Here is a 23,926-nt window from a genome sequence, read left to right as displayed (position 1 = left end):
TAATCCCCATTTTACAGATGAGGTAACTGAGGCACAGAGAAGTTAAGTGACTTGCCCAAAGTCACACAGCTGACAATTAGGAGAGCCGGGATTTGAACCCCTGACCTCTGACTCCAAAGCCTGTGCTCTTTCCACTGAGCCATGTGGATAGAGCACTGGCTTGGAAGTCAAGATCATGGGTTCTGTTTCCGGCTTTGCCACATGTTGGCTGTGTGACCTTGGGCAAGTCATTTCTGTGTGCCTCAGTTACCTCATCTGTAAACTGGGGATGAAGAGTGGGAGCCCCATGTGTGACAGGGACCGTGTCCAACGTAATTAACTTGTATCTACCCCAGTGCTCAGAACAGTGCTTGGCACATAGTAAGTGCTTAATGAGTACCATTATTATTATTATGACTGTGACTATTATTCTAGACTGTGAGCCCACTGTTGGGTAGGGACTGTCTCTGTATGTTGCCAACTTGTACTTCCCAAGCGCTTAGTACAGTGCTCTGCACACAGTAAGCGCTCAATAAATACGATTGATTGACTGATTGTGAATGAATGAATAAATACCTCTCTCTGATCTTACACTTGTTCTTTACTTAAACCCAGGAATTAAGCTGCCTTTAAGCACCACTAAACTTCCCTTAGCCACACCTCTGTGGGTATGCCATTCTTGGTAATTTACCATAAATTTTGCCTTACCAGGGAACACCTTAAAATGTTTATTTCTTTTTTTTGTTCTGTTTTGCTCTTTTAATGGTATTTGTTAAGTGCTTACTATGTGCCAGGCACTGCACTAAGCCGTGGGGTAGATACAAGCTAATCAGGTAGGACCCAATCCATGTCCCACATGAGGCTCAAAGTTTTAATCCCCATTTTACAGATGAGTTAACTGAGGCACAGAGAATTGAAGTGACTTGCCCAAGGTCACACAGTAGACAAGTGGCAGAGCTAGGATTAGAACCCAAGTCCTCTTGACTCCCAACCCTGTGGTCTAACCACTGGGCCATACTGCTTCTTAACTGTCTTTTGCCTCTGAGCACCAGGCAGTGTCTGAACTTCCCATGGATCTCAAGGGTTTTTGTCACTTTTCCAGCCCCCCACCTCCATGTTCAATTCTTCCTCTTTAATTGGCTGCTTTCCAGTTGATAAAACCAGATTATTGGTTGATAATTTATGTAAAACAGCCTTCCCGTGGGAAAGGGTTCTGAGAAGTGAGTTGTCTCCCAAGTGTTTAGTACAGTGCTCCTCATAGGGTAAACACAAAGTAAATGCCATTCATTGATTTTTTTTCCCCCCTAATCCAGAAGTTTCTAAGCCTTTTCCGAGGAGTTAGCCTACTGAAAGAAGCAGCATGGCCTAGTGGGTAGAGCACAATCTTCAGAGTCAGAAGGCCCCCGAGTTCCAATCCTGGCCTTGCCACTTCTCTGCTGTGTGACCGTGGACAAGTCATTTCACTTCTCTGTGCCTCAATTACCTCATCTGTACGATGGGGATTAAGTCTGAGTCCCATGGGGAACATGGACTGTGTCCAGCCTGATTAGCTTGTATCCAACCCAGTGCTTAGTACAGTGCCCGGCACATAGTAAGTGTTTAACAGATACAATAAAAGAATGGTCTAGTGTCTTCCGTGTACTGAGTAGAGTGCTTTGCATATAGTAGGTAGTCAATGAAGTTGATGGTATTTCAGTTATATCTCCCAAGCTTGAATGTCTGGGTACTTTCTGGGCCAGAACATACTCTAATGGGAAGTCTAGTCTAATCTCCCGCTAGACTTTAAGCTCGTTGTAGGCAGGAATTGTATTTACCAACCCTGTTATATTGTACTTTCCCAATCGCTTATTATAGTGCTCTGTACACTGTAAGTGTTCAATAAATACCATTGCTTGACAGATTGAGTCTAGAGTCTGTGGATGTGGGGAAACCCCAATGAATAAATAGTCCAGAGGAGATTTCTGTGTGGGTGTGCCTCAGTTCCCTCAGCTGTAAAATGGGGATTAAGACTGTGAATCCCATGTGGGACAACCTGATTACCTTGTATCTCCCCCAATGCTTAGACCAGTGCTCGGCACATAGTGAGTGCTTAACATACCGAAATTATTATTATTGAGAAGCATCATGGCTCAGTGGAAAGAGTGTGGGCTTGGGAGCCAGAGTTCATGGGTTCAAATCCCGGCTCTGCCACTTGTCTGCTGTGTGACTTTGGGCAAGTCACTAACTTCTCTGTGCCCCAGTTCCCTCATCTGTAAAATGGGGATTAAGACTGTGAGCCTCCTGTGGGACAACTGATCACCTTGTAATAATAATAATAATGGCATTTATTAAGCTCTTACTATGTGCAAAGCACTGTTCTAAGCGCTGGGAAGGTTTCAAGGTGATCAGGTTGTCCCCAGTGCATAGAACAGTGCTTTGCACATAGTAAGCACTTAATAAATACCATTATTATTATTATTAAACGGGGATTAAGACTGAGCCCCACGTGGGGCAATCTGATCACCTTGTGTGTCCCCCCCCCCGCGCTTAGAACAGTGCTTCACACATAGTAAGTGCTTAACAAATGCCATCATCATATATGTATATATTTATATATTTATATACTCATTCATTCAGTCAGTCATATTTATTGAGCACTTACTGTGTGCAAAGCATTGTACTAAGCACTTGGGAAGTACAAATTGGCAACATATAGAGATGGTCCCTACCCAACAATGGGCTCACAGTCTAGAAGGGGGAGACAGACAACAAAACAAAACATGTAGACAGGTGTCAAAATCGACTGAACAAATAGAATTATAGCTATATACACATCATTAACAAAGTAAATAGAATAGTAAATATGTACAAGTAAAATAAATAGAGTAATAAATCTGTATAAATACATACAAGTGCTGTGGGGAGGGGAAGGAGGTAGGGCAGGGGGATGGGGAGGAGGAGAGGAAAAAGGGGGCTCAGTCTGGGAAAGCCTCCTGGAGGAGGTGAGCTCTTCGTAGGGCTTTGAAAGGAGGAAGAGAGCTAGATTGGCGGATGAATGGAGGGAGGGCATTCCAGGCTGGGGGTCGATGGCGGGACAGGCGAGAATAAGGTACAGTGAGGAAGTTAGCAGAGAAGTGGAGGTGGAGCGCTTAGTACAGTGCTCTGCACACAGTAAGAGCTCAATAAGTACGATTGAATTAATGAATGAATGAGGGTGCAGGCTAGGCTGTAGAAGGAGAGAAGGGAGTTGAGGTGGGAGGTGAGGTAGGAGGGAGCGAGGTGATGGAGAGCCTTGAAGCCGAGAGTGAGGAGTTTTTGCTTGATTCGTAGGTTGACAGGCAACCACTGGGGATTTTTGAGGAGGGGAGTGACAAGCCTAGAAAATTTCTGTACAAAGCTAATCTGGGCAGCAGAGTGAAGTATAGACTGAAGCAGGGAGAGACAGGAGGATGGGAGATCAGGGAGAGAGAGATGAGAGAGAGAGAGAGATTATTCATTCATTCAATCATATATATTGTGCACTTACTGAATGCAGAGAGCCGTATTAAGTGCTTCGGAGAGTACAGTGTAACTATAAACAGACACATTCCCTGCCCACAATGAGCTTTCAGTCAAACATGAGTAGAGTTTATAAGTGCCCTGAGTCTGGGGACCTTTGCGTTCTGTGGTATTCTCCCTAGCCCTTAGTACAGTGTTATGCTCACGGTAGGTACACAGTAAATACCACTGATACTAGTCCCCAAGACCTGTGGCATGGTAAACAGACAGACTATCCCACCCAGGATTTGAGCAGTAGTGACTAATAGGGCTGAGATATTAGTAAACTAGTAAGAGCAAGCTCTTATCTGATCGTTCCTTCCCCAGAAGATGTACTCTCCCCTGACGTGTTTATTGGAGGAAGTTGGAGATGCTATCTCTTCCCTTTATAAACTCACCCTGAAACACCGCTGCTCTCCCCCCTACCCCATCCACTTTATGACCTCACTCTCTTGAATTTACTAAGCCTGGGTTTTGAAGGGTGTTGCCTTCCTCCCCCTGCTGCCTTTAAAATTGTTTCCTAACTTTTGATTCTCTGGTGGTGCTTATCCAGAAAGGGAAGATATTTTTTTTTTCTCATTCCTCCCTTCTGGTTAGGGATTAAAATATTTTCCAAAATGAGTAAGCGGCCGTTGGCGGTGTGAATTCTGATAGAGCTTTGATACACCCACACAGGAGTGCCCAGGCACAATTACATCCTTGACTGAGACAGGATTGACAGAGTGGATGAAGAAACAACCTCGTATGACAGAAGCAGGGTTGGGCGGTTCATTCGGTGACATTTTTGATTGCCTGTTGTTCCAGGTGTGTTAGCGGATTTTTGCCTCTTCTAAAGACGCCGCCAAAAAAAAAAAATTAACATTTTCTCTCTTTTTTCTCCCTCTTGTGCTGCTAAAGATCCACATCCAGAGAACAGAAGGGTGTGATCACATGACCTGTTCCCAATGTAACACTAATTTCTGTTACCGCTGTGGGGAGAGATATCACCAAGTTCGGTTCTTTGGAGATCACACATCAAATCTCAGTATATTTGGATGCAAATATCGCTACCTCCCCGAGAGACCGCACGTACGGAGACTAGTGCGAGGCTCTGTCTGTGGTGAGTGTCTGTCCTGGTGCGCAAACGTTCGCCTTGGGGAGGAAGGAGGGGGAGCAAAAAATGGGGCACTGAAGGAAGTTTAGAGGCTTAAAAGAAAAGGACTTGCCACTGCATACTGTCCTTACCAGGGCCCTCTGGGAGGTGTAACCGTTCTTATTTTCAGATTTTCTTGCCTTAAGAATTCATCCGGTAATATTTTTTTCAGGGAGGATGCAGATCCTTGAACTAGGATGCTTTGGACTGTAAGCTCCTTAAGGGCTGCTATTGTATTCTTCCAAGCGTTGAATATGATTCTCTGCACGCATACAGTGCCGGCACACAGCAAGCACTCTATGACTACTAATGAGCAAATGAGTAATGCTATTCTGAGGCTAACTGTTATCATTAGGCAGGTGAGGGTTGGTGTGTTTTCCTTCTGCACTTAAGTAAAGCATTACGTGGAGGCCCATCCTTTTGTCTTCCACTGGCTCACCCTTTCCAATGGGACCTTAGGCAAGTCACTTCACTTCTGTGTGTGTCAGTGACCTCATCTGTAAAATGGGGATTGAGGCTGTGAGCCCCACATGAGACAGGGACTCAAACATTGAGTAGGATGGCAACTCACCATTGGCCCACATTAGGTTTTTTTTTTCACGTTCTCTAGATTGGCTTTATCCCTGCACTCTATCCCAGCTCCCCAAATCAGGAGCAGCCGAATTGTTGGTGCAGGTAGGTAGCCCTTACCCTTGGACTTGTACAGCTAGTAATAATAACAATAATAATAATAATGATACCTTTAAAGCACTTTCATTCAGTCATCTTTATTGAGTACTTACTATGTGCAGAGCACTTTACTAAGTGCTTGGGAGAGCATAATACAGCAATAAACAGACGCATTCCCTGCTCTCAAAGACCTTATAGTCTAGAGGCAGGGAGGCACATTAATATAAATAAATTAGAGATCTGTAACATAATGCTGAGGGACTAGTGAGGGGATGAACAAAGAGAGCAAGTCAGGGTGACACAGAAGGGAGTGGGGGAAGAGGAAAGGGGGGCTTAGTAATTGAACAAGTCATCTAAACTCGCTACCTCGAATTCCTCAACTCCAACTCTCTCCTAGACCCCCTCCAATCTGTCTTCCACCCCCTACACGACACCAAAACTGCCCTCTCAAAGGTCACCAATGATCTTGCCAAATCCAATGGCTCCTACTCTATCCTAATCCTCCTTGACCTCTCAGCTGCCTTCGACATTGAGAACCACCCCCTTCTCTTCAGCATGCTATACAACCTTGGCTTCACAGACACCATCCTCTCCTGGTTCTCCTCTTATCTCTCCGGCTGTTCATTCTCAGTCTCCTTCGTGAGCTCCTCCTCCCCTTCCCATCTCCTTACTGTAGGGGTTCCTCAAGGGTCAGTTCTTGGTCCTCTTCTGTTATCCATCTACACTCACTCCCTTGGTGAACTCATTCTCTCCCACGGCTTCAACTATCATCTCTATGCTGATGATACCCAAATCTGCATCTCCAGCCCAGTTCTCTCTCCCTCCCTCCAGGCTCGTATTTCCTCCTGACTTCAGGACATCTCCATCTGGATGTCTGCCTGACATCTAAAACTCAACATGTCCAAGACTGAGCTCCTTATCTTCCCTCCCAAACCCTGTCCTCTCCCTCACTTTCCCGCCACTGTAGACGGCACTAACATCCTTTCTGTCCAACAAGCCCACAACCTTGGTGTCATCTTGACTCCTCTCACATTCACCCCACACATCCAATCTATCACCAAAACCTGCCAGTCTCACCTCCACAACATCACCAAGATCTGACCTTTCCTTTCCATCCAAACCGCTACCTTGCTGGTTCAGTTTCTTGTCTTATCCCAACTGGATTACTGCATCAGCCTCATTTCTGATCTCCCATCCTCCTGTGTCTCTCCACTTCATTCTATACTTCATTCTGCTTCCCAGATTATCTTTGTACAGAAATGCTCAGGGCATGTCACTCCCCTCCTCAAAAATCTCCAGTGGTTGCCTATTAACCTTCGAACCTCTCGGCTTCAAGGCTGTCCATCACCTCACCCCCTCCTACCTCACCTCCCTTCTCTCCTTCTCCAGCCCAGCCCACACCCTCCACTTCTCTGCCACTAACCTCTGCTCTGTGCCTCGTTCTCACCTGTCCCGCCAACGACCCCTGGCCCACATCCTCCCCCTGGCCTGAAATGCCCTCCCTCCACACATCCGCCAAACTAGCTGTGTTCCTCCCTTCACAGCCCTACTGAGAGCTCACCTCCTCCCGGAGGCCTTCCCAGACTGAGCCCCCCACTTTTTACTCTCCCCCTCCTCCCCTCCCCATCACCCCACCTCCCTCCCTCTACCCTAGCCCCTTCCCCTCCCCACAGCACTTGTATATATTTGTACATATTTATTATTCTGTTTATTTTATTAATGATGTGTATATAGCTATAATTCTATTTATTCTGATGGTATTGACACCTATCTACTTGTTTTGTTTTGTTGTCTGTCTCTCCCTTCTAGACTGTGAGCCCGTTGCTGGGTAGGGACCGCCTCTATATGTTGCCGATTTGTACTTCCCAGGTGCTTAGCACAGTGCTCTGCACACAGTAAGCACTCAATAAATATGATTGAATGAATGAATGAATGCCCGCAATAAGGCTTTGAAGGGAGGGAAAGCAACTTTCTGTCGGATTTAAGGATGGAGGGCATTCCAGGCCAGAGGCAGGACGTGGTCGAGGGACTGGGGACAAGGGAGACAAGATTGAGACAAAGTGATAAAGTTGGCATTAGAGTGAAGTGTAGGAGCATAGCGAGGTGAGGTAGGAGGGGGCGAGGTTAATCAACTGATTTAAATCAATCAATCAATCAATCAATCGTATTTATTGAGCGCTTACTATGTGCAGAGCACTGTAAAGGGTAAAATGGGGATTAAAATGTGAGCCCCCGTGGGACAACCTGATCACCTTGTAACCTCCCCAGCGCTTAGAACAGGGCTTTGCACATAGTAAGTGCTTAACAAATACCATCATCATGATGACTCAGAGGTGTCGAGCTGGGTGAGCTCTTGTTTGGGATAGTCAGCTCCTAGTGTGGTAAAGCTACACATAGAGCCTCGACTGTCCATTTCTACCTCTGCCCCTGATATGTGGTTAATGCTCTTTAAAGAATCAACTGGTGGAGAGACTTGTATCCCTCAGTATTTATTGAGTGCCTCCTGAGGCAGAGCACTAGACTAAATGCTTGGGAAAGTAGTTTTTTAATAGTGTTTGTTAAGCACGTACGATGAGAAGCAGTGTGGTTCAGTGGAAAGATCCCGGGCTTTGGAGTCAGAGGTCATGGGTTCAAATCCCAGCTCTGCCAATTGTCAGCTGTGTGATTTTGGGCAAGTCACTTCACTTCTCTGGGCCTCAGTTACCTCATCTGTAAAATGGGGATGAAGACTGTGAGCCCCACCTGGGACAACCTGATCACCTTGTATCCCCCTAGTGCATAGAACAGTGTTTGGCACATAGTAAGTGCTTAATAAATGTCATCATTGGTATTATTACTAGGTGCCAACACTTTACTAAGAGCTGGGGTAGATCGAGTTAGTAGAGTGCTCTGCACACAGTAAGCGCTCAATAAATACAATTGAGTGAATGAATGAAGTATTCCTGAGCTAGACGGCATTACCTCCTCCCACCTACTGGGAGCTGATGGTGAAGAGATTTGCTGTGTGACCTTGGGCAAGTCACTTACCTTTTCTGTGCTTCGGTTTCTCCCTGTTCTCCCGCCTACTTAGGCTGTGAGCCCCATGCATGCATTTATTCATTCAGTCCTTTATTGAGCACTTACTGTGTGCAAAGCACCCTACTAAGCACTTGGGGGAGTTCAGTGTAACAACAGACCAACACATTCCCTGCCCACAATGAGCTTGCAGTCTAGAGGGGATCTGACTGTGCCCAAACTGATTAACTTGTATGTACCCCGGCGCTCAATACAGTATTTATCAAATACCCTGCACCTTCCCTGCTACCCAGAACAGGTTAGTACCATTTCCTAAAACTGGAACCTATTAGCCTTTTGAGTAGAGTGGTGATTCACCATGTCAGAAGCCTCAGAGAAGTTGAGCATCTCTCAACCGCGTAGTACCGCATAGGTTGATGATGACAATGAGCTGGTTTAGCAGCTATGAAATAAGAGTGCTCTGCACACAGTAAGCGCTCAGTAAATGCGATTGAATGAATCTGTAAATCCAAATTGTTCATTTCTGCCCAGCTGGTGTCAGTGGCCCAGAAATAAAATCAACCAATCAATCAGAGGTATTTATTGAGCGCTTAGGAAGGTACAGTGTAATAGAGTACAGTATTATAGAGTGTGGTAGACGTGATCCTTGCCCACAAGGAGTCAGTCATATTTATTGAGCGCTTACCGTGTGCAGAGCACTGTACTAAATGCTGGGGAGAGTACAGTATAACAATAAACAGACACATTCCCTGCCCACAACGAGCGTACAGTCTAGAGGGAACCTATAGTCTACAGGATTTTGGTGTCCTGCAGGTGGAGAAAAGCATCATGTTTTCCATGATGCTGCTTTGGCACATACCTACTTTCTTCTAGTTCCTTTCTCCTTTCCTTCCAACCAGGCAGGACTCATCTTGAAGTCCTGAGTTAGCATCCCGTTTCCTCCAAGCTCTGCACTTAACATTCTGGCACTCTATAACCTAAGCAATAAGATGAACGCTCTTGAAAGCTTTTTCCGTGACGGATGTTACAAACTGAAGAATATCTGCAATCTTTTCAATGGTGATTTCACCAGAAGGTGTACAAGCAGCCCAATTGTTCAAAATAGCTCTTTTAACAGCAGTGTGCTTTAGACACAGTAATCATCTACATTGGAGCATGAGTAAATTATAAATATCCCTTTTAGCACTGAAGACTAAATTGAGGGCAGGAAAGTCATTATCACATACTTGGCTATAAGTCACTGAGTTTAAATGCTAATTTAACATTGAGTTACGAAGGCTGCAACTCTCCATCAGCTACAAAGAAGCAGAAAAACAATAGAAGGGACAGATTCTTCCTCGCCCAATTAAACAATCTGTTAATCCTCCACAGCCTTCATTTTTAAATCCGCAGGATTCAAAAGCAATTAAAAGTTGAAAAGAAAATGAGAGCCATCAGTTCCAAGTAACGGGGATTTTGTCTGTAGAATTTTCTCCAGATTGATTGGAGCCCTCTGTGCGTCTTTAGCTTGCCAAAAAGTCCTCAAGGGGATTGAGCTCCTCAAGCGTGCATGCTCAAATCAACTGTACTGAAACAGGTTGAGAGTCTTCGAGGTAACTTTTAGACATTTAAATCAGGCACCAAAGAGTCAGTCAGTCATATTTATTGAGCGCTTACCATGTGCAGAGCAGCGTATTGAGCTCTTGGTATAGTACAGTGTAACAGGCACATTCCCTGCCCACAAAGAGCTTACAGTCTAGAGGGGTCCAAATATATGAAGCTTAGTGTGAGAGTTGAATGATTTTGTCTCGAATTAGAAGACAAGCTCTACAGAGTTGAGTTGCTTCATTCATTCATTCATTTATTCATTCAATCGTATTTATTGAGTGCTTACTGTGTGCAGAGCACTGTACTAAGTGCTTAGGAAGTACAAGTCGGCAACATATAGAGACGGTCCCTACCCAACAATGGGCTCACAGTCTAGAAGGGGGAGACAGATAACAAAACAAAACATGTAGGCAGGAGTCAAAACCGTCAGAATAAATAGAATTATAGCTATATGTGCATCATTAATAAAATAGAGTAGTAAATATGTACAAGTAAAATAAATAGAGAAATATGTACAAATATACACAAGTGCTGTAGGGAGGGGAAGGAGGTAGGGCGGGGGGTCGATGGGGAGGGAAGGAGGAGAGGAGAAAGGGGGCTCAGTCTGGGAAAGCCTCCTGGAGGAGGTGAGCTCTCAGTAGGGCTTAGAAGGGAGGAAGAGAGCTAGCTTGTATGCTTAAATTATCCCTTAAGCACCTTGATACTCTCCCAGCCCCACAGCGCTAATGCATGTATATCCTTATAGTCTACTATTTCCCTCTCTGTAATGTATTTTAATATCTGTCTCCTTCTGCAAACTGTAAACTCTTTGAGAACAGGGATCACGCCTACCGACCCTGTTGTACTCTCTCAAGTGCTTGGTATAGTGCTCTGCATTGAGTAAGCACTCAATAAATAGCTTGTTTAGTTGCTACCATTTCATAGCGCTGGTTTAGTTTAGTTGCTGTCTTTCCGGTCAGCCACAACGAGTGTAGAAAGATAATTCTGAGCTTGTGAATGCCAGGAGCAGGAAAATCAGGCATCCTATCCTCTGAACATCATCTGAGAAGAAGCTTCCAAGTCATCTTTTTTTACTTTCTGGTGTAACTGTAGATTTTGGCCCTGGCTTTGCCTGTGTGCCCTCCCTGCTTACTTTTCCTAGTAATCAATCATTTGATGGTATTTGTTGAGTGCTCTCTCGGTGCAGTGCACTGTATACTTAGTGCTAGAGTGTTTGCATTAGAAGAAAGAGATATAGTCCCTGCCCTCGAGTTTACAATCTGATGTGGGGGACAGAAATGATTTACAAATAGCAGGAACAGGAGAAAGAACAGTAGTGTAACAGTAGCAGGGTAAATATGTCAATAGTACAAGCAGTATATCCAGCTGTCCTTCAGTTTCAGAGATGATGCTACTGACAGTGAAATCCTGCACACAGTAAGCACTCAATAAATACGATTGAATGAAGAGAAAGGAGGCAGGGAGGTCTGCAAAAAGGCTGTTGCAGTAATCAAGGCATTCATTCAATCATATTTATTGAGCGCTTACTGTGTGCAGAGCACTGTACTAAGTGCTTGGAAAGTATAAGTTGGCAACATACAGAGACGGTCCCTACCCAACAATGGGCTCACAGTCTAGAAGGGGAAACAGGCAACAGAACAAAACATGTGGACAGGTGTCAAGTTGTCAGAACAAATAGAATTAAAGCTAAATGTACATCATTAACAAAATAAATAGAATAGTAAATATGTAAAAGTAAAATAAATCTGTACAAACATATATACAGGTGCTGTGGGGAGGGGAAGGAGGTAGAGCTGGGGGGGATGGGGAGGAGGAGAGGAAAAGGGGGCTCAGTCTGGATCCAGAGCTGAACCCTGAGGGACTTACACAGTTAGCAGGCGAGAGGCAGAGGAGGAGCCCTTAAAGAGACTAAGAATGAGTGGCCAGAGAGATAGGCGGTGAATCAGGAGAGGACAGTGTCAGTGAAGCCAAAGTTCGATAATATTTCCAAGAGAATGAGGTGGTTGATGGTTCAGAAGGCAGCTGAGAGGTCGAGGAGAATTAGGACGGAGTAGAAGCAGTTGGATTGGGCAAGAAGACGGCTCTATGGAGGTGATTTTGAAGGCCGGGTTTTACTTGACATTTTACTTGAATTTCCACAACGTGTGCCCAGAAAGACTGATTTTTGTTGAGTCAGTGGGCTCATCTCGTATAGCATGGCCTAATGGATAGAGCATGGGTCTGAGAGTCGGAAGGGCCTGGGTTCTCACCTCAGCTCCACCACATGGCTCCTGTGTGACCCTGGGCAAGTCATTTTACTTCTCTGGGCCTCAGTTGCCTCATCTGTAAAATGAGGATTGAGACTGTGAGCCCCACGTGGGACAAGGACTGTGTCCAACCCGATTTGCTTGTATCCACCCCAGTGCTTAGTAAGTAAGCACTTAATAAATACCACAATTAATATTTGTAGTAAGCACTTAACAAATACCATCATTGTACAGACCATGTATGTTTTCAGGCCTGCCCCTCGGTTTTCTGATCCACCTCTCCCTTCTTTTTTTCCTCTTGATCTTTTCTTAGTAACCCCTATTCAAATATATAAAATCAGATCATCAAAACATTCATAGGGTATTCAGGTAATTCCCATCAATGTTAAAATGTTCAAAAGGGAATAGAGTGATTGTAATAGAGGGAATTGCCAAGAATGGAATGTGGTGGAGGGTGTCTGTGAAAAGTAGGTGGATAAGAGATATTTTTTTTAAGTTTCTGGTTTGGTCAGCAGAGAGTCTATTGCCTGAGCAACTAACATTAGGACTAGAACAGCGAGGAAAAAAAGACGACAGGACACAAATCAATTACTCATCCATGAATTTCTCTCTGCGTAAATTGGTTATTGGTCAGACAGAATCTAAAGAAATATATCATCAGTGGCCCAAAACAGGATTAAAATGATCAGTCTGGAATGTGACTGAATTGGCAAATTACCAGCTTTTCTTTTAGTTTTGGCTTGTATCCTGACTCATCCATCCAGCCATGCTGGAAAAATTTTTTGTACTCTTCAGAGATATAATCATCAATCCCTGTTCTCCTTCCTACTTAGACTGTGAGCCCCAAGTGAGTCACGGACTGTGTCCGACCTGATTACTTGTATCTACCCTCGTTCATAGAACAGTGCTTGAAACATAGTAGGAACTTAACAAAACCCATATCATTATTATTATTACTCTTGTCGTTATTATCATCAGAGGAAAGAACAGTGATGACTCTCTAGTTCTCATTCTTCTCAATACTCTGTCCTTTAGACTCTCTCCTCCTCTAGACTGTAAGCTCACTGTGGGTAGGGAATGTGTCTTGTTTATTGTTATTTTGTCCTCTCCCAAGCGCTTAGTACAGTGCTTTGCACACAGTAAGTGCTTAATAAATATGATTGATTGAATGAATAAATGAACTGTAAGCTCACTATGGGCGGGGAATATGTCTGTTATAATGTTACATTCTCTCCCAAGCACTTAGTACAGTGCTCTGCACACAGTAAGCATTCAATAAATATGATTGACTGACCAACTTTCCTGCCTTTCTCCTTGCCCACCAAGACCATATATTTGGCAGGCAGGCGTGAAGGTGGCTTTCCAGAAAGACTTTGTCGTCAAGGTCGGGTGAAGTAATAAACCAGCAGGATTGGCTTGGACAGTAAGTCACTGTATTCAAGGAAGAGCTCATCCCTTCTCTGGCGAACAGGAGCGGGTTTGCTAACGAACCTGAGCTTATGGGGAGGACGGTAGCCTTTTGTTCCTTCTCCGCAAATGCTGTTTTTGGCTCGGCTGCTAGGTAGTTTCTCATCAATTTGTGAAACTCTTCAAGTACCTTCTGAATCCAGTTAAGTGAATTAAATGGAGCGTGTGCTGTAATACAAAAATATGACATTGTGTTGGGCCTGGTTGAAAAGATTGCACTCTTTAAAGCCTAAATTCTTCAGGAAACTGAAGTGTCAAGGGTTGAGGAATGCTTATGAGTCCTAAGAATTGGAAGGTAAATATCAAGATTCGATCTTTCCCCTCCAAATCAAGGGCAGCAGGTCAGAGAAAAGCATACTGAAATCATCCCAGACAAGTCCCTCCTATTTTTAAAGCTTTCCAGAAATGTTGAATAATAACAACAACAACAACAACAACAATAATAATAATAATAATAATTAAACAATGGTATTTGTTAAGCCCTTATTATGTGCCAGGCATTGTACTAAGCATTGAATACCCCACCACCCTCAGGAATACCTCCCAAAATGCCTAAAAGCCTTCTTTATTTTCAGGCACTCTAAAATAGTGTAAGTAGCATGTTCACAGTGGTGGCTTTCTGGAGGAGGAAGTATTTTCACGAGCCCTTTGAGGGAGATGCCTTGGTGTGGTAAAGTTCAGGATAGGAAAAGATGCAGCGGTAAGTGGCAGAAAGGAGATACAGTGAGAAAAATGCGTTCATAATATAATAGAGAAGAAGTGTGGCCTAGTGAAAAGAGCACAAACCTAGGAATGAGAGGATGTGAGTCTTAATCCCAGATCTGCTGATTGCTTGCCGCATGACCTTGGCTGAGTTGCTTGATTTTTCTGTGCCTCAGTTTCCTCAACTAAAGTTGAGCAGAGCCTTCAGGAAAACCTCCTGATCCTGCCTTTTGCTTAAAAATCTATGACCATGGGGCAGGTCTCCTTTGAGAAGGGGTTCAAAATCAGGGTTATCAATCATGATTCCCATCATGTCAAAGCCACTGACTAGTAATACATTGGGAGTTTAAAGTCATTCCTTCATTCATTCAGTTGTATTTACTGAGCACTTCCTGTGTGCAGAACACTGTACTAAGTGCTTTGAAAATACAATTCAGCAATAAGGAGAGTCAATCTCTGTCCACACTGGGCTTACAGTCTAGAAGGGGGAGACAGACATCAAAACAAGTAAACAGGCATGAATATAAATAAATAAATATAATTTTAGGTATATACAAATCAAAACAAACAGGCATCAATATAAATAAATAGAATTATAGATATATACATAAGTGCTGTGGGGTGGGGAGAGAAGGGGAAGAACAAAGGGAGTGAGTTGAGGTGATGCAGAAGGGAGGGGGAGCTGAGGAAAAGGGGGGCTTAGTATGGGAAGGCCTTTTGGAGGAGGTGTGCCTTCAGTAGGGCTTTGAAGGGAGGAAGAGAGCTAGTTTGGTGGATATGTGGAGGGAGGGCATTCCAGGCCAGGGGATGGATGTGGGCCAGGGGTCGACGGCGGGACAGGCGAGATGGAGGCCCAGTGAGGAGGTTAGCACCAGAAGAGTGGAGTGTATGGGCTGGGCTTTAGAAGGAGAGATGGAGGTGAGGTAGGAGGGAGCAAGGTGATGGAAAGCTTTGAAGCCAGTAGTGAGGAGTTTTTGTTTGATACGGAAATTGATAGGCAACCACTGGAGATTTTTGAGGAGGCGGGGTGACATGGCCAGAACGTTTCTCGCCATTATAATTATCATTATTATTGCTTAATAATAATAATGATGGCATTTATTAAGCACTTATTATGTGCAAAGCACTGTTCTAAGCTCTGGGGAGGTTATGAGGTGATCAGGTTGTTCCATGGGGGGTTCACAGTCTTAATCCCCATTTTACAGATGAGGTAACTGAGGCACAGAGAAGTTGACTTGCCCAAAGTCACACAGCTGACACTTGGCGGAGCTGGGATTTGAACCCATGACTTCTGACTCCCATGCTCTTCCACTGAGCTACACTGCTTCTCTAAAATAATTGTGGTATTTGCACAGCCAAGCTGTTCTAAACATTTGGGTAGATACAAGCTGATCAGGTTGGACCCAATCTCTGCCCCACATGGGGCCCACAATCTTGATCCCCATTTTGCAGATGAGGTAACTGAGGCCCAGAGAAGTGAAGTGACTTGCCCAAAGTCAAACAGCGGACATGTGGCAGAGCCGGGATTAGAACCCATGACCTTCGGACTCCCGGGCCTGGGCTCTATCCACTAGGCCGTGCTGCTTCTCACAAGCAGTGCCTACCGACTCTACTGAATTGTATCTATCTCCCGAACACTTAGTTCAGTGCTCTGTACACAGTTAGTGCTCCTTAGGTAGGGACCATCTCTATATGTTGCTGATGTGTACTTCCCAAGTGCTTAGTACAGTGCTCTGCACACAGTAAGCGCTCAATAAATACGATTGAATGAATGAATACCTTCAATTGATGGATTTCGGAGGTGCATATGCTCAGGATCCTGCAAAAGCAATCTCTTTCAAAATTCCTCTAGTGCTTTCAGAGGATGATGTAGTGTGGAGAAAGCATCTGTAAATAGAGGGAGAATCAGTGGTATTTACTGAGCACTTACTCTGTACTAAGCACTTGGGAGAATGCAAGTAATATAACAGAGTTGGTAGATAGGTTCCCTGCCCACAACGGATGACTCCATCATTTTTTCTTCCTCTGGAATGAAACAGGTGCGGATAGATGGAGTGCTGCGATTCAGACCAGTGCTTAGTACAGTGCCTGGCACATAGTAAGCGCTTAACAGTACAACAATTATGATTATCGAGGGGGCCAAGAAGACGGGCACTGGTTTATTCTTGAATTGCTGATTTAGTGGAAGGACCCATCCCATAACTAGGGGAATGGAGAGATGTGCACACATTCTCCGAGACCTTTGCACATGTAGGAGTTAATAATAATTATTATTATGGTATTTGTTAAGTGCTTATTATGTTCCAAGCACTATTCTGAGCACTGGTGTAGATACAAGCTAATCAGGTTGGACATAGGACATGGGACTCACATTCGTAACCATTCAATATTCAGCGTGGCCTAGGGGATAGTGCCCGGGCTTGAGAGTCAAAAGGACCTGGGTTCTTATCCCGGCTCTGCCACTTGTCTGCTGCATGACCTTGGGCAAGTCACTTCACTTCTCTGTGCCCACAGTTACCCCCATCTGTAAAATGGGGGATTAAGGCTGTGAGCCCCATGTGGAACAGAGACTCTGTCCAACCCGATAAGCTTGTATCTAAGCTTTTAATAGACTTTGTTAAGCTCCTGGGAGAGTACAGTACAATCAATCAATCAATCGTATTTATTGAGCGCTTACTATGTGCAGAGCACTGTACTAAGCACTTGGGAAGTACAAACAGAGTTGATAGACATATTCCCTGCCCACAAGGAGCTCACAGTCTAGAGAATAATAATAATTGTTCTAGCAGTTAAGTTCTCTCTTTGTACAAGCACTGTTCTAATTATCGGGGTTCGTTCAAGATAGGCAGATCGGACACAATCCCTGTCCCACATGGGGCTCACGGTCTACGGGAGAGGGAGTACAGGTGAAATCCCCATTTCACATATGAAAAAGATGAGGCACAAAGAACCTAAATGACTTGGCTAAGGTCAGATAACAAACTGGCAGAGCTGGGATCCGAATCCAGGTCCCCTAACTTACAGGCCCGTGCTCTTTCCACTAGGATATGTTGTAAGTCCCTACCATATGCAAGCACTGTACTAAGCCCTGGGAATAAAATACCCAGGTGAGCATTATTAAAGACTTTCTGGCCCTCCAGAGGCTCACAGTATAAGGGTGAAGAGGGTTGGATGACAGATCCAAGAGGAAAGATAATAATAATTACGGTATTTATTAAGCACAGGTGAAGACAGCATCAATATCAATAATAATAATAATAATGATGGCATTTGTTAAGTGCTTACTATGTGCCATGCACTGTTCTAAGTGCTGGGGAGGTTACAAGGTGATCAGGTTGTCCCCTGGGGGGCTTACAGTCTTCATCCCCATTTTACAGATGAGGGAACTGAGGCACAGAGAAGTTAAGTGACTTGCCTAAAGTCACACAGCTGACAATTGGCAGAGCCGGGATTTGAACCCATGCCCTCTGACTTCACAGCCTGTGCTCTTTCCATTGAGCCATGCTGCTTACAAAATACAATACAAAATCATAGCACAGAGTCCAAAAAGTCCTTTGATACAGGGGACTGGCAAAGGATTTAAGGTGCTACTGCCCAGTTCATTCAGAAGTCAGTCACAAACCAATCAGTCAATCAATCAATGGTATTTATTGAGTGCTTACTCTGTGCAGAGCACTGTAATAATAATAATAATAATCATGGTATTTGTTAAGTGCTTAATATTGCCCCAAGTACTGTTCTAAGTGCTGAGGTGGATACAAAGTAATCAGGTTGTCCCACTGGGAGCTCACAGTCTTAATCCCCATTTTACAGATGTGGGAACTGAGGCACCGAAAAGTTAAGTGCCTTGCCCACTGTACTAAGCACTTGATAAAGTACAGCATAACAGAATTAGCGGGCACATTCCCTGCCCATAATGAGCTTACAGTCTAGAGCTTCCAAAGCATCCCAAGCATCGTAGAGAAGCAGAGAAGCAGCATGGCTTAGTGGAAAGAGCCCGGGCTTGGGAGTCAGAGGTCGTGGGCTGTAGTCCCGGCTCCGCCACTTGTCAGCTGTGTGACTTTGGGCAAGTCACTTCACTTCTCTGGGCCTCAGTTACCTTATCTGTGAAATGGGGATTAAGACTGTGAGCCCCACGTGGGACCACCTGATTACCTTGTATCTACCTCAGCGTTTAGAACAGTGCTTGGCACACAGTAAGCGCTTAGCAAATACCATAATACCATCGTAGAGGCCTTGTACTGCCCCACAGGTGCAATGCATGTTGAGAGCATGGGTACTTAGAACAGTGCTTTGCACATAATAAGCGCTTAACAAATGCAATCATTATTATTATTACTAGACGGCTCAGTGGGTGTGTGACAAGGGTTCCTGGTGGTTTTACTCAGTGGTCCAGAGGGATGAGAGTCTGAGGGCTGCACTGCTACTGTTTAAATCCCTCCTGATCCCTCAGGCACAAGGCATGTTGGGAATGATAATAATAATAATAATCATGGTATTTGTTAAGTGCTTACTATGTGCAAAGGACTGTCCTAAGCACTGGGGGGGATACAAGGTGATCAGGTTGCCCCACATAGGGCTCACAGTCTTAATCCCCATTTTACAGATAAGGTAACTGAGGCACAGAGTTTGCCCAAGGTCACAAAGCGGACAAGTGGTTGTGCCAGGATTCGAACCCATGACCTCTGACTCCCAAGCCTGTGCTCTTTCCACTGAGCCGTGCTGGGATGACCCTCTAGGGATCAGCACTTGGAACAGTGCTTTGCACATAGTAAGCGCTTAATAAATGCCATCATTATTATTGTATGTTTAGTGCTCAACTGCAGTCCAGACCACTGGATTTCAGTCAATCAGTGTTATTTATAGTGCTCTGTATAGAGTGCTACACTTAGTAGGTGGTGAGGTATAGTGCTCTGTATTCATTCAATCGTATTTATTGAGCGCTTACTGTGCGCAGAGCACTGTGCTAAGCGCTTGGGAAGTCCAAGTTGGCAACATATAGAGACGGTCCCGACCCAACAGCGGGCTCACAGTGGAGAAGCGCTACACTTAGTAGGTGGTGAGGTTAACCCTAACCTGTCCCTTGAATAAAACACAAACCTCCTGGACTAATTAGCCTCTTTGGCTAGAGGCACCAGAATTTCATTCATTCACTCATTCATTCAAGCAGGACCAAGGCGGATAAAAAAGAATCTGGATTAGAGTGAGGGGAGGAAGAAGGGGAGAGTGGAGGAAGAGGAAGGGGAGTAGAGCCATCTGCAGTTCAAATCACTGCGATTCGGCTTTCTCTTTTGTTGCTGCAATTTCTGCCGTCGGAAAGTGGTACACGATTGTTGGATTTGGGGGGCTGGCGCTTTTTCCCTGCTTTTTAGAATCTTCTGGGGGAAGGCCCTTCCTTTGAGAGTGGACTGGGCTTTTGGTCAAGCTGCCGAGCCCCAGCTGTGATCCCTCTTCATCTCGTGGGCTATTGGAAATGTTTTGTACTCTCCCAAGCACTCAGTAGTAATAATGATGATGGCATGTGCTCAGCACTTAGAACAGTGCTTTGCACATAGTAAGCGCTTAACAAATGCCATCATTATTATTATTATTTGCTAAGCAGTTGCTATGTGCAAAGCACTGTTCTAAGCGCTGGGGGGATGCAAGGTGATCACGTTGTCCCACCTGGGGCTCACAGTCTTAATCCCCATTTTACAGATGAGGTAACTAAGGCACAGAGAAGTTAAGTGACTTGCCCAGGGTCACACAGCAGACAGCGTGGCTCAGTGGAAAGAGCCTGGGCTTTGGAGTCAGGGGTCATGGGTTCGAATACCAGCCCTGCCAATTGTCAGCTGTGTGACTTTGGGCAAGTCACTTCACTTCTCTGTGACTCAGTTATCTCATCTGTAAAATAGGAATTAAGACTGTGAGCCCCCCGTGGGACAACCTGATCACCTTGTAAGTGCCCCAGCACTTAGAACAGTGCTTTGCACATAGTAAGCACTTAATAAATGCCATCATTATTATTATGTGGGGGAGCGGGGATTAGAACCCTTGACCTCTGACTCCCAAGCCCGGGCTCTTTCCACTGAGCCACGCTGCTTCTCTAGTACAGTGTACAGTACACTAGTACACTGTACTAGTACACATGCTCTAGTACTAAGTACACTTTAGTACAGTACCCTGCATTCAGTAAGTGCTCAATTAAATACCATCGATGATGATGACATGGGAAGTAGAGTGGAGCAAGGGAAGGTGCAAAGGTTAGAGGTGGGAGGGATGAGTAAAATCCTGGGGGATTTCAGAGAGCAGGGATACCCTTCCCTCGTCAACGGGAGAAGCGATTACATCGTATTATTAAGCCAGGTTTAAGTCTCCTCGGGTCGTGAGAGCTATTGAACTGAACCATGCCCTTTCCCGATGTAGGCTATGAGCTTTGTGGACCATGAAGTAGAGTGATAAAAGGAAATTGGGGACATATATACTTTTTTACGTCGTCTATTCAGTCTCGTATTTGCAGTGTGGGCTAGATCGCCGTGAATAGCGGGATGATGGGATCTGAAAGAGTCAGGCAAAATCAAACTGTTGTTGTTTAAAGCTTCTCATCCTTGGGTTTTATTTTTCAGCTGGAAAACTACTCATTGCACCTTTAATCCTGGTCTTGGGACTGGTGCTGGGGGCCATAGCAGTTGTAATAGGTAAGATGCCGACTTTTCTGGTGGGTCTTAATCTTTCATTCTCTGGGCTGTGGGTGTGAAAATGATTGCAGTGAGAGTAAGTGCCCACGGAGCAGGCAGGGAGCAGGAAACCTCCATCGCAAGAGGAAAGATGGCAGTTACCACGGTGATTTTCTTGGTGGGGATGGAGGAGTCCGAGACTGTGTGGGAGCAGCTTTTATCTACGGCCCAGTGGGCCCAGAGCATGCTGAGTGCTGCGACTGTCCCGGTTGGGAGCGAAAGAGCCAGTTACCGTGCGGCTTTTTCTCAGCAGCGTTGGCCTGTGTATGCAGATGAAATTTTACATAGTCAAACTAACCATAAAAAGCACATTCGGTCATCTGTAGCGAATCGAAGCGAATCGATTTAGAGGGTTTTGCTGTTAGAGCTTATTGGGTCACTGAAGGAACGCGTACCTTTATTGTACCTGAAGATTCCCTAAGAAGAATCTGTCTGAAATGCTCGGATAACTCAGCGAAGGGGTCAGAGCAATGAAAGGAGTCAGGAAGAGAAGCCCTCACTCCCCACTTGCTGGAGAATGCAAGTATATTTGTTACTGACGTTAGTATAGCATTTCTGAACCTCCCTAAGAAATGAAGGCCTAATTTGATCAAGAACAATCCTTTTGGGCAGGGATCATGTCCACCAACTCTGTGTTGTATTCTCCCAAGCACCTAGTACAGTGCCCACCAACTCTCTTTGCATTGTACTCCCCAAACGTCTAGTACAGTGCTCTGTACCCAGTAAGTGCTCAATAAACACCATCAATTGATTAAACTGTCTCCAGTGAATCGGGTGGTATTTTCCCATCAGTAGTACGTGAGTCCGTCCCAGATAACGGAGTTCCGTGGATGCGAGTAGACCTGTGTCCTTTCTCGAACAGTGTAACGGCGTTTTCTCTTTTGCAGGTCTGTTTGTGTTTCCCATCTATTGCCTTTGCAAAAAGCAGAGGAAGAGGTCACGGACGGGTATGCCCTGGTAAGAAGCAGACTGTTTATCCTCTTCCCCCGCTTCAAACGGAGACAGTCCTGCAAGGGCTAACCAGAATCGCACAGCAGAAAGAAGAAACCTTGGCCACCTTTCAGCGTGTCAAGGTCCCAGAAGTCATCTTCCCTCCCCAGAGTTCCCAGCCAGATGCTCTCCTGCCCTGGTGCCTTCTTCCAACATGGTAGCCTTCTCCTTCCCCCGACCTGTCCCTTCTCTTCATCCAGCCCCTCGACAGAGTGCTGCTTTTTCAATGAAGACTGAAAGGAGCTAACCTCCAGGTTGATTTCTCGATCTCCCCTCGGCCCCATTGTGACCGCGATCCTCCTCTCACCCTGTCTTTTTGCCGATTTTCCATGCGGATTTTCCAGTGAGGTCCTTCGGGAGAACTGGCCTAAGAAGGCCCACAGAACCCTCCCGTCCCTTGTCTGAGTCGCTCAATCGCCGTCGGGCATTTGGAACCTGCCGACGCAATTAAGCGAGGCTCCTTCTGGGAAGGCAAAGAGAGGATTGGCCTATCGCACCTGTTTCTACCTGCGGACAAAGAGGCTTAATTTACCCGTTTGGCAGGGATTGCTGGTGCCAAAATCTTCGTGCCTAAAAGGGAACTCAGAGCAAAAATCAGAAGTAGAAGCAGGTGGCACTACTGTGTGTGCAGACGTGCGTGTGTGTGTGTGTGTGTGTGAGATAAAACTGGCTTCAGATGTTGCCAGCCCATGTCCCCTCAATGCACTTCCATTCTTATGTTGCTTCTCCCTATGTGGGTTAGCACTTTGAAGGACAGACATTTAGGAAGAAAGAGTGGTCACTTCGACATCATCAATGGTATTTATTGAGCGCTTATTGTGTGCAGAGCACTGTACTAAGCGCTCAGGAGAGTAGATGGTGGGGGGATAAGTCCCGACAGCCCCACTTGCCTAAAAATAATCAATTTATGCAATGTTTCACTGGAATTTCACATTTATTTTTATGGTATTTGTGTCTGGCACGTACTAAGCACTGGGATGGATACAAGATAATCAGTTTGGACGTGATCTGTGTTCCACATGGGGCTCACAAGTCTTCAGCCCCATTTTTACAGATGAGGTATCTGAGGCCCAGAGAAGTTAAGTGACTTGCCCAAGGTCACGCAGCAGACAAGTGGTGGAGCAGCATTAGAACCTGGTCTTTCCGACTCCCAGGCTGGGGCTCTATCAATTTGGCCACACTCCGTCCACTTTGAAGACCTCTCCCACAACTGATTTGAGGGGGTTGCTGAAAGCATTACCATCTCTAATATTTTTGACCATCTTTTATTTTGGCACATATGATAACTATTATCCTGGGTGAAAGGGATTTGATGGCTGACCCAATTGCTAAAATTGCTAACCCAAAAAACATATTTTTTTTTTCTTGGTGAAGGAAACTGCTAAATTCTGTATTCCATTTTAAATGTCACATTGATTGAACATTTCTGCTGAAGACAGATCTATATATTTTTTATGTTCCTGGGATTTTTATGGAAACAAGATTTTTTTAGGAATTCATTTGGCTCTTATGCGCACTCCTTGTTCAAAGTCACAGTGTTCTGTAGCTGATGCCATTTTTAAGACAGCGTCTTTGCAGACACCAAGTTTTCGTGTTCAAAAGGAAATCCTTAAAATACAAACTGGGCTGAGTGGACAGGAAGTAGAGAAAAGTAAATCAAGGGAGTTTCCCAATATCTCCCCAGTATTAGACTTGTTCAAAGGGCAAGTTTAAATACTGGGGGGGGGGACTAAAAACCCGAGAAGTGTGGTTTTCGTAATGAAAGCCAACCATAAAGAACACCACACCAATCCTGTCATTCCTGGGCAGACCTACGATCCCTCCAGCCCAGAAGTCCATCTCCAAGAGCGGTAGTTGAATGATCGAAAGATCTGTGCGATTGTTGCCTTCCGGGACATCGGCATCAG

At 45.0% G+C, this 23,926-nt stretch overlaps 1 protein-coding gene across 1 annotated transcript in view; it reads left to right on the top strand.

Annotated features, from left to right (window-relative positions):
- RNF217 (ring finger protein 217) overlaps nt 1-23,016 on the top strand; it is a 194,642-nt gene extending 171,626 nt beyond the window's left edge. The window contains exons 4-6 of the mRNA XM_038762547.1: nt 4,393-4,594; nt 20,919-20,990; nt 21,917-23,016. Coding sequence (XP_038618475.1) covers nt 4,393-4,594; nt 20,919-20,990; nt 21,917-21,990 — 348 coding nt within the window. The 3' untranslated portion in view covers nt 21,991-23,016. The remainder of the gene's footprint in view (nt 1-4,392; nt 4,595-20,918; nt 20,991-21,916) is intronic.
- Nucleotides 23,017-23,926: the final 910 nt, after the last annotated feature.

This window comes from Tachyglossus aculeatus, chromosome 2, assembly GCF_015852505.1.
Source record: "Tachyglossus aculeatus isolate mTacAcu1 chromosome 2, mTacAcu1.pri, whole genome shotgun sequence".
NCBI classification, from domain to species: Eukaryota; Metazoa; Chordata; class Mammalia; order Monotremata; family Tachyglossidae; genus Tachyglossus; species Tachyglossus aculeatus.
This window is presented reverse-complemented; position numbering and strand designations above follow the sequence as displayed.